The sequence below is a fragment of the Mirounga leonina genome, unplaced genomic scaffold (assembly GCF_011800145.1).
Source record: "Mirounga leonina isolate KUSES-001 unplaced genomic scaffold, KU_Mleo_1.0 Mir_151, whole genome shotgun sequence".
Lineage (NCBI taxonomy): Eukaryota > Metazoa > Chordata > Mammalia > Carnivora > Phocidae > Mirounga > Mirounga leonina.
In genome coordinates, this window is record NW_023270377.1 from 26,208,389 (window position 1) to 26,219,709 (window position 11,321).

General features: G+C 37.9%; 1 protein-coding gene across 1 annotated transcript in view; it reads right to left on the bottom strand.

The window, feature by feature from the left end:
* The window catches only part of MAP2 (microtubule associated protein 2), a 140,941-nt gene that overhangs the window by 40,982 nt on the left and 88,638 nt on the right, over nt 1-11,321 (bottom strand). Inside the window, exon 5 of the mRNA XM_035007256.1 lies at nt 9,945-10,022. Within this exon, the coding sequence (XP_034863147.1) occupies nt 9,945-10,022 (78 nt within the window). The remainder of the gene's footprint in view (nt 1-9,944; nt 10,023-11,321) is intronic.

An 11,321-nucleotide genomic window follows, 5' to 3' on the forward strand; every position in this document is an offset into this window, starting at 1 on the left:
GAGAGATCATTTGCAACAAAACACATGCAAATCCTAGGAAAGACACACCTTCCCTGGCAGAGGAAGGGACTGTTACTTCTGGAGACACCTCGGTGACCTCTTTTACACTTTTCTCCTGCAGGGCCCCTGCTGGGGCACTCTCTTCAGGAGCTATGTGGGCCTCCGCACTAGACTCCGTGTGGCCCTCACTGAGGCCCTGGGGTTGGTCTGAGGCCTTGGCAGCCCTGCACTCTTTCCCAGGAAGAGTGGCAGGTGTCTCTTCCTCAGCCACTGTTCCCTCTAGCGTTTCTTCTTCTTAGGGATGAAAAAGATGTTGACATCATGACCACAGAATACACACAATGGCAGAAATATTACTCATGGAACACTTTCAGCTCCATTACATCAACCTCGCCAGAACCTTATTTTACCATTTGGATGAGCAGATTAATATTCGAATGCAACGTGCATTATATATTGCTTGGGCAATGACTATATATATATATAATCTGCTAATAATGATGCCTTTTAAAGTCTCGTTAAAAGGCTATTTATTTGAAAACTTGAGAGCTGAAAGGGTCTTATTGCTCTATTCCCCTTAGTGGAAATGGCAGTAAGTTGCACACATGTAGGGAGCTTGCTGGAAAGAAGAGATGGTGCTTTTGGATAACAGATGGTTATGAAAAGACAGATGCATTGATGGACTAAAAAAATCTTTACGTTTGCTAGACAGGGGCTGCTTTCTCCAATGCAGTAAGCCCCTACATACGAATTTCTGATTACTTTATTAAAAACATGCAAACTTCAGTAAAGAATCTTGGGGAATAAAAAACACCCGGCCTCAACATAATAACCATCAACTCCCCTAACAGCTTTATCACGGAATCCATCAACACTATCTTATTTAGTATGTAAAGGCCAAAGTCTCAAGTATTTAAGGTATTAAATTACATTTTAATACAATTTATGCAATATTTTTAAGGCAAAAGACTTCCTAACTCAATTTATTTTACCTTCCTTGCATTATATGATATGGGAGAATGTAAAAAATTTCAAGGAGTAAGCAAACTATTTTGAAAAGCAAGGCCCAGGTAAAATGGAATCTTAGCATTTAGAAAAGTCCACCTTGGGGATACAACTGTTACCATATTGCTTACACCCTTGTAATACCAATAATGTAGTTCATGTATGGTTGCCCTTGATCCTGAATAAGACAATGTGCACATTACCTGTAAAGTCTTGTTTCTGCAATTCAAAACCAAACCACCAAGGTAACTGAACGATAATCAAACTGCCAAAATATCTTCCCAAAAGATGTATATCACATGGAAAAATGTTTACAATTAAAATGTAAAAAGCACACCTATGAAGGCCATGATTTATTGTGTTCATTTGCTTCTCATTTGCACTTTCAAATGCCAGTACAATGAGTCCCATTTTATTGCTTGAGAAATTACAGGGGAAGTGTAAGCTGTTTTATAGTTCCACAAATGAAAGATTCGGGTGAAATTCTTAGGCAACATTGTTTAAATGGCCCGGTGAGAAAGACTACAGATGGAAAGGAAAGCAATTTTCTTTTTTGAGAAATATTAAAACCCCTGGGCAGGGGGTGGGGGAGGGGAGAACTACTTCATCTATTTCCTCCCATTTAGCACTCAGGGACTTTCATTTTTGTTATTTAATTATGTAAGCAACATTTAAAAAATTCAGATTCCAAATTATTATCAAGGCATTTTTATAACGTCACAGAATTAGAGATTTTGATTACAGATAAGAGACTTTTACTATAGCTGCTTTGCTAATGTCACCTTCTTGGGTAAAGTCTAATCAATTTAATCAACATGTTCTCCAAATCCATGCAACCTTTTGGCTTTCCATTTCCTCATTTTGTATAAATCAGGTCTATTTCCACTATACCTGTTTCTCGCTCAAAATTTCACAGATTTTTCTTAACTGTTGTAAGTTCACACTCTTAGAACTTACTTTTACTCCATATGGGTTATATTTCTCTATTAGAGTGTCTGAACCATTGGTGCTCTTTGTTTTCCAATGGACACTAGAAGAAATTTATTATCATGAATGTAGTTGGTAAACTATGAGTTTCTTCCCCATTGCCTTGGAACTATCTGCCCTTTCATTAAATACTGTCCCGTATGGAAATAAACTCTTCATGCACATTTTTCCCTATTTGAGAGTAAGTTCTTCACCTATGCAAAACATGTTTTAGCTCTAATTTTGCTTTCCTTTACAAAACTACCTAGTTAGAACGAGACAAATTTCAGCCCACCGCCCTCATCATGGCCAGTTATACACTAGGGTCTGCTAGCTTTATGAAGGTGGAATGACAAAGGCTTTGGATCATTTCCTTCACTTTAGCCCAGGTCTGCTCATGTGAGCCAATATTTAGTCACTTGGGGGGACCCTCTGTAGTTTTTGTAGATGATTAAATTATTTGGAGAAATACATTCATTCTGTAACATGTGTTCTGCCCTATACAGATTCATGATCTTTCTCTTTTAAGGAGCCCACCGTATTGACATGGCACTAAAAAGAAGGCTAATTCTATTTAAGTCTGGTCCTAGTAATAGTCTACATCCAAGGAGGAAAAAAAATTACATACAGGGTCCTCTTATTCAGTTTGAGTAGAGGATGTATTCTTCCCCCTCTGATTTATTTACAGGGAGCAGAAAGGAGTCGTACTTTAACTGAACTTTTTTGCTCCCTCCCCCCACTCCCACCCCTTTTTTGGCTTTCTTTTCAGAAGCAATGATACAGAAAAAGAAAATACTCCTATGCCCGAAATAAGGCTTCTTGTGGATAAGGTAGTTGGCTAGACATATAAACTACATAGGGACTTCACTTTCATATGGAAAAAACAGGCTCCTTTCCCTCCCACCCCACAGCTGAAGGTACACTTAGAATGATGCATGTGGTCAAAGCTGCAGGCTGGGGGGAGGAGCAAAAGGGGACCATGCTTGGTTCATCTTTCTCCTGGCCTAAGTGGGCCTCTGCACTCTGCACTGGGACACTGGGGAGCAAACTAGAGGTAGGCCATTGTGAGCGGAACAAAGGATGCTCATAGTACTCCTCATCGGAATTGGAAGGGTCATCATTAGGCACAGACACCGAGATGGAGGGGGCTAGGAGTCTACGCCTCTCCCCGCTGGTGGCATGTTTGTGGCTGGGGAAGCTGTGTAGAGGACCCACTTGATCCTCAGCCCCTTCATCTACAAACAGACACACAGGAAGAACCTGCAGGGAGAACTGGACAAGACAGACACAAGATCACCTGGACGAGACAAACACCTGCCCAAGGACACATGAGCCACAGAAATAGCACAGTGGGATGGAGGGGAGTTAGCAAGATCAAGGTGATGGAGGATGGAGGCAGTGAATGTTTCATGGTTCAGTAGCCACTGACTTTACACTAGCCCTTAGGTAACCTTGGCATTGATTTGAATAAATCAAAGGCACTCACACCCCTTACTGAATAATAGAAATTATCTATACATTCCCCTCAAACAAGAGATGTTTGCAATAGAAACACTGCAATAGAAACAAAGCATTGCAATACAGATGTGTTATTTGGAAGAAATCCTTTCAAGTAGATTCTTTTCATGCTTCTGTCAATGTATTTATAAGTTAAAGAAGAAGAAAGGTGTGGGGCGCCTGGGTGGCTCAGTCGTTAAGCGTCTGCCTTCGGCTCGGGTCATGATCCCAGGGTCCTGGGATCGAGCCCCGCATCGGGCTCCCTGCTCGGCGGGAAGCCTGCTTCTCCCTCTCCCACTCCCCCTGCTTGTGTTCCCTCTCTTGCTGTGTCTCTCTGTGTCAAATAAATAAAATCTTTAAAAAAAAGAAGAAGAAGAAAGGTGTTAGGACCTGATGCTATACAATTATAGGGGAAAAGAGCCCTGTTTGAAGAACAACCTTAATTACCTAGGATGCTCAATAGTTAGCATTTTGGTTAATTTAATTTTTTGTTAATGACTTTTACCAGAAAGCCATTTTTAATTCCAGGCCTGTCAAGAAAAATCTACAATGTGTTATTCCTCTTCCCTGCCCTGCTAAGGAGAGCACAGTGGCCTAGCTCCTTCTTTTTGGGTGCTAACTCCTACGGGGATCCTTTCGAACATGGGTTCTCATGGCTTTAAGAAAGTCCCTAAAAATATAAACTGATTTTCTTTTCTTTTTCTTCTGAAAGCTTAAAAGAGTTACCATTAGCTGACAATGATTTCTACAGAGCTGGCTTCAGATTCACCAAGACTTTATTCTATGTGGTTTCGTTTACACTTCTGGCTCTTGGCTGTTCTTCTATTTCAAACCCTCATTGCATATTCCTCACTGAAATGCGAAAGTAACTGCTCTCACTTCTGTCCTTTCCAGTGTCTTGGCTTAGAAATCTGCCTTATTTAAATATATTTCCTTAGGTACGCAAGTGTAGGTCAGTCTGCTTAGCACTTGGATTCTGGTATATTTCAATGAGCTTTAAGGATGATGGAAACAAACACTATTTGGCTTCTGATGTGGTACAGACAATCCATCTCAGGCCTACATGACAGGTTACTGAATTTGCTAATCACTATTAATTTACTTATATAGAGAAATAATTTTTAAATTTCATCTTTCAATAATAAGGGTTATTAAAATTTTTTGAAAGTCTGTGTATCTAAATTTTATTTCGATCAACATATAAGCAGCCAGATTAAAGCATTTATTTGAAAATGCACTGTATGGTTAGGGCAGTATCTTATTTTCAGCAACCAAGTGCTGACAACCAGAAATAAATTTGAAATCATAAAGATACTAAAATAATATTCTGTAGAGGGAATACTTTTAATCTTTTGAGCACATTGTTTACTGATTGTTCAGTGTTATTTTTTTCTGGATGGGTGCTCAGAACTTTTTCAGCCATGCTGCTCATTATATCATGGGATAGCAGAAGCCTAAAATTACATTCGATATTCTTAGTTCCAACTCGGCACGATTTCTCAGCTGAGCAGAGAATTGGCTGAGATCTGGTCTACAACACTGGCTGAATCATAAGCCCTGGGTTTGTCACATGTCCTAGCCATTCATATTTCCCCCAGGACTCCTTAAGGCCCTAAACGCATATGCACGTATGCAAGTTACTCCTAAAACTTCCAGTAGGCTCAACAGATTGCATGGACAATCAGTCCGTGAAAATGGCATAGTTAACATCTTCTGGGGAGTAGAGCTGACTGCAGTATAAAACTAAAGAATCTGAAGCTGAAAGCTGGGAGTTTAAAGGCAATACTCCTTGGATGTTTGGACCTTTTGAAGATTTTGACTTTCTCTTTCTTGTTGCCATTGCTCATTTTTGAAAGTGCCAACATGTGAAAACAGCAGAGTCTTGCTTCAGATCTGTAACATTTCAAAGAAACAGTATTTTCTATTCTGAAAACGTTTACTCTAAACAGAGGACAACAAAAAGAGCAAAAAACTTTAAGGGCTACGGTGGAAAGGAGCTTCTTTGTAGTATTTGTATGGCACTGAGCCAAGCAACTTCAAAAAGAATGTACGGCAAAACCCAGTCTTGGTACTATGAGCTGTGTGTGCTCCATGTCTCTGTTTGGGACCTATGAGCCTGAAGTCCATCTGCAAGTTCCAGCGATGTGCTAAGGAAGTTCTACTAAGAGGACCGTAGCTCGCTAAGACCAAACAGTGTGCTTGGTTCCAAAATAATGACAGAAGAAATAGATCCTATTTGCTATGGAATCATGTATGGCATCCCAGTGGAGGTGGGATACATACCAGTTATAAGTAATGAGTTCTTTATTTGGGTATGCTTTCAAAAAAAAGGAAATTGGTCTAGTACCTTGAACAACAAAAAAACTCTCATTGGAAGATCATTTCCCTTTCTTGGCCCCACATTAAGAACCTAGATAAGAGATGGCTTTAGAGACACAGTGGGGCTGTGATTGCAGGGACTGAAATTTGGACTGGAATTCTGGATTACTGGCCACGACATCCAGGGGCAAGAAGTGGAAGTGAGTATTATCTACCTCTATGGGCTGCCGGGAGGATTAAATGAGGAGAGATCTGAGAAAGTGCTGAGCACAATGCTGGACTCCATGCGTGTTATCGTCTTTGTCTTCAATATACTCAGGCAAATTGTCATGTACCTCTGCTTTCCCTTCATTGGAGACATCAAATTTAGACTTGAGAGATTTGCAAAAAGTGAATTCATTTCATAAGTTAGTTTTGTTGTTTAAGGTCAGGATTGAATGTCGTCCTTTTATTATAAGTACACATGCTTTGGTGGACTCTGCTATCACCACGAAATATTCTATTTAATAATGTGATATTTTAAAGGATAGGGCTGCCTTATGAACCTTAGACTTTTACATAGTTCTGCTGCATAATGATAATCTTTAAAAATGAAGCTTACCTGATTTCGGTGGAGGAATACATTTTCCCTAACTTATTTTACATGATTTTTTTAAAAAAAGCATTTGAAAATTAATTTTGAGTTAAAGTAAGATCTGCCACATAAAACCCAGCCTTGGTCTGTCAACCCCCTTTGGTACAAATGAGCAGTCACTTTTATGAAAGACGGAGTCTCTGGGGGACTCAGTGATTTTTGCCTGCCTTGGCATCACAGCTTCTGCCCCACCGTCTGGGGCAACTGGCTCTGCCTACATTGTTCTCCACTCTCTCTAAGCCCTTTCCATGCTGCAGGCTTTTGACTGAGGACTTAGTTTGCCAACTGTGTTTGCTGCCCAGAAGGATATGGAGGGGAAAATGCTTTCAGATTAGTGACATCGCTGACCCAGGAAAAATCACCCTAGGATTCTGGAGCAAACCTAAGAGGGCAGAAAGTTTCCTCGTTCTATTTTCAGATGATTCCATTGTTCTTGCACGGCTTCCAAATCCTAACAGTTCAGTCCAAATGACAACTATTATGGTTAGGCCAAAAAGAAACAGGAGATTAATTTGCAAACATCACACCTAGTGCGGGATTGATGCGTTGTACCTGAGTTTCCTTTTAAGTGTGCTACTTGTTTATTTTTTCCATCAAAATCTCTTTGTTTCCCAGAATAAGCATACAACTTGGGAATTATTAATATTATATCAATTATAACAAATGAATATTCAGAACTTACAGTAATTAACATCTCAAATTATCTTTGGTGGAAGCATTCATGCTTCCCCTTTGGGAAAGAACAGCTTTTAAAAATATTTGATAATTAATAAAAAGTAATCATATCCTCAAAATCATTGAATTACTCAATTTAATCCAAGAGCTATCTTACATTTGTATAAATGGATTGGCAGTCATGTGCCTTTAAAGTTTCTTTGAGGATGTGTTGAAGTGGGTAAAAAAAAATCTCCTAGATGAAAAACCTACATGTTCCTTTCCCACTCAACCTGTATGAGCTATACATTAATAGAATTTTTCCTAGGTCTTTGTAAACCAATTGGTTTGAAAAACTGAAGAGTTGAATCCTGTCTTGTGACTTTTCACTAATTTATTTTATGATAAATAAAACTTAAAAAAAATTTTTGTACATGCTTTAAGAGTGGGCTAAAATAAGACAGGGGCTAGTATGATTATCTAGACTCATGTCTTTCACATATGTAAGGTAATAATATTACTTGGTCTTTTAAATTAATGAGGTAGAGTTTATAAAATACATACTTTTTTCATATAAGTAAAAAAATGGTTATCCTTTTAAAAGCAAATCATTAGGCCTTCATATAGTTTAATGCTTTCTTCTGAAAACATGAAAAATAGTAATTCAATAAAAATACAAGTTTGGTTTGAAAAATGTTAAGAATAAAATATCTTCAATCATCTTCAACAGGAAGTAAGTTGAAATTTTCCCCATACTCAAACAACATGGGGAAAGCAATCCCCTGACATAAGGAAACAGTTATTCTGGAAAGTGTACCAAAATGTGAAAATGATTCTATGGTTTATTTGTATTTTCATTATATCCATGATATCACCTGCCAGGAAAGCAGACTGGGTGAATTCCCAGGTGGATGGGCAGACCCTACTGCTCCTTCTGCTCCAACTCCCATATAAGAGCGAGAAGGGTAAGTTACTTGACCTCCAGCTGACTCTGGAGTGAACGCCGTACCCAGTGAACATCTTGGGTTAAGAAGATTCTCTGAAAGGCTTGAAGTGGGGGTTTAGAGACATTTTCAATGACCGGAGGGATGTACAGCTGTCATGGAAGGCTTTCCACTGCTTTCCAGGTGAAATCGAGACTCCTGAACCAAGGCACATACTGCTGACTCTTAAACCCCTTCACTACTCTACCCCTTTCTCACTTCCCAGGAGCCATGGGATGTCTTCAGTTCCTAGAAAACTTCATATTCTTGCTCACGTGAGTCCCCTTGCACGTCCTGGTCTTTCTGTCCCAAAGCCCTTTCCCTCCATCTTTGCTTGACCAACTCTTCCTCATGCTTCTGAGCTCAGCTCCTTACCTGTCTCCTCACCACCCCCAAAATTAAGATTTCCCTTGGTCTATCTTCAAGTTCTCTGTTCTTTTCCTTCCTAGGGCTAATGCAAGTTGAAATTATTGGTAAGCTTCTTTACTGGCTTTCTGTTCTCCACCAGACTGTGTGTTCCTTACAAGCAGGGATCATGTCTGTTTTGTTCACGAGTGTATAGCTAGAATTTAAAGAGCGCACTGTAGGTGCTCCATAAATATGTGCCAATGAATGGATGAAGGCAAAAAATCTTTCAAATCTGTAAACTAAAAGATCAAATCACATTTTCAGGAAATTAACTAATAATCATAATTGCCACTGATTATAGTCCCCAAATTTTCTTTTATTTTTCAGAATAATTTAGTTCAGCTAACATTATTTCAGGCAGTAAATTAGAAAAAAAGCTTTAACTTAAGAAAGAAAAAGCTCACTAAAAGAAGTTTAGGTTTATAAATCTGTGACAAAAGTAAATTATGTTTACTGAGAGTTCATAGTTCTGTAATTTAGGAAAATCTGTATTTAGGAAGTCAAAGAATATTTTAAATGAAACTTATCACAAATTATAAAAAGACAGTGAGTCTTTTGTGATGCTTTTCAATTTTTAACAGTAAAATAATTGCTAAAAGGGACAACAAATGGAAAAATGAAAAAATAAATGAATAATATGGAATAGTATTAAAATTCTGATTTTAGTATATGAAAACTAAGTTATATTGAAACAACACTTTAGCTATAGCTCTTCTCTGCCTTCTGTACCTCAAACAATACACAAAAGTTAACTGACTTAAGTCAGAAAACCAGTAATAGTTTGCTTTTAAACAGTGCCTTTCAGCTCAGATTCTGAATGAATATTCTTCAAAGGCATCCCTCTGTTTTATTAAACGAGAACTGAAAAGCTGACATAGCATTCTGTGTTGACTAAATGCATAAATATACTCATGACAATAACAGGTCTCAGCAGGGAAGAAGCCATGATCTCAGCTTCTAGTTCACTGCTCTCAATATCAGAGTCATACACTGACTTCTTCACTTATTCATTAATATTTATTGACAGTTTGCTATGGGTCAGGCCCTAGGGAAGCCCCTGGCAACACAATAATGAGCAAAACAGAGACAATTCCTGACAACATTTCCTTATGATTTCATCAATAAATTTACTTTTGTTCAGTCACTTATAAGATAGGATTGTATCTTCTGTGTCAAAACATTTTATATTAATTAAGTGAACTGCTTCTCTGTAGCTATTCTAGCAATTTAAACACAAAGTTATCTTCTCCTGGATCAAGCAGATTTTTCCTTTTTTATTTATCATATTCCTCCTACTTCTGATTTTGTATAGATAAATGACTATACATTTATGTGAAGTCTGTGTCTTCTGGACTGTTTGAAACAGACAGCTCTCAAGCTGGGTCACATACTAACCCACACTGAAGTCCACTGCTATGGACTGATGCTAATTTACCCTTTATCAGAAGACAAACCTCAAAAAGTCCACTAGGTCTTACCTTCTTCCACTGTGATGGTCTGTTCTGAGGCTGGTGATGGAGGTGGAGAAGGAGGCAGATTAGCTGTTTCTTCAGCTGCTAAAGATCAAATAGTGGAAAAATGAGATACAGTTAATCCTGTTAGGCCATTAGATGTGTAACAGCTCTGCCATCTGTAAAAAGGTCTCTCTATGAAATTCAGGAAAAGATTCACTAGTAAGCTGCACTTGACTTATTTTCTGTTCCATTACCTGATTCACATAGTTTAAAAAACCTAAAAGGAAAGAAAAGCATTTAATATTTAAAAAAAGGTCATTTTGTCTTCCCTATAAAAATGGATTAAAGATGCCTGCTAAGGTATCATTAATCCCATTAATTGTGTCTGCTTGTTCAATTAATAAACTATTTTATTCTGGCCCTAATCTACTATATTCAAACACACAGTCAAGCATTGTAGTTTGGATTTAGCTTGACTGACTGAAAAAAATATCAGAACTCTATATTGTTCAACTTCTTGGTCTGGAAACAAACGTAACCTTCATCAGTCACAGTATTATAGGTGATGTATTTTTTAAACAACGTTTTGTCCACTGAGTCTAATGTCAAAATGCATCTTCTGTATGTATTCTCAGAAAAGAAAAATGAAGCTGTCACAGCCTAAGGCAACCTTCAAACAGACAATATGTACTAGTGGGAGCCGAGTAATCTTCTGGCCTTGGCATTATACATGAGAACCAAAGACAAAAGTTCTAAACGATGTCATTCATCCACAGTTAACTCTTTTTTCTTGACCACTCATATGAAGGTAAGGAACTGCAAAAAGGAAATATTTATCATCAAGGCCAGCAGGAAAATCTATTTTACAGAGCATGTGTTTTTCACTCTCAAAAAGCAGCTTTGGGATGACAGGTGACTTCTTAGTTCCTTGACCCTGTGGGTTTCTATTTAAGAAAGGGGGTGTTTTTTATTTAAGGTATAGAAGTGAACCACAAACTGAAGGTTAATGTTTTGAATAAGATAATTTTCCCCCTGTTTAAAGAGAAAAATAAACCTTTATAATCAAAGAACACTTTACTGCAAATAATGAGTATTTATTATCCTGGGAGAACAGAATTTTTATTGCTTAATTTTTTTAGGTGTTTAAATTGCTTAAAGGAGTACTGACCAGAAAATCAAATATTAAGGGTACTAGACTGTTTGAGACAAAATTGGATATGTACTCTTTTTTTAGACTTTAAAAACCATACTTTTCTATGGATTAGTTAAATATACCTATAAAATAGACATATGTTGAACCTAAGAGAGTTTCCTTTCTTGTCTCTGCCTGTATATACACCACATCTATCTATCTTCTATCTATCTATCTATCTATCTATCTATCTATCTATCTATCTATCT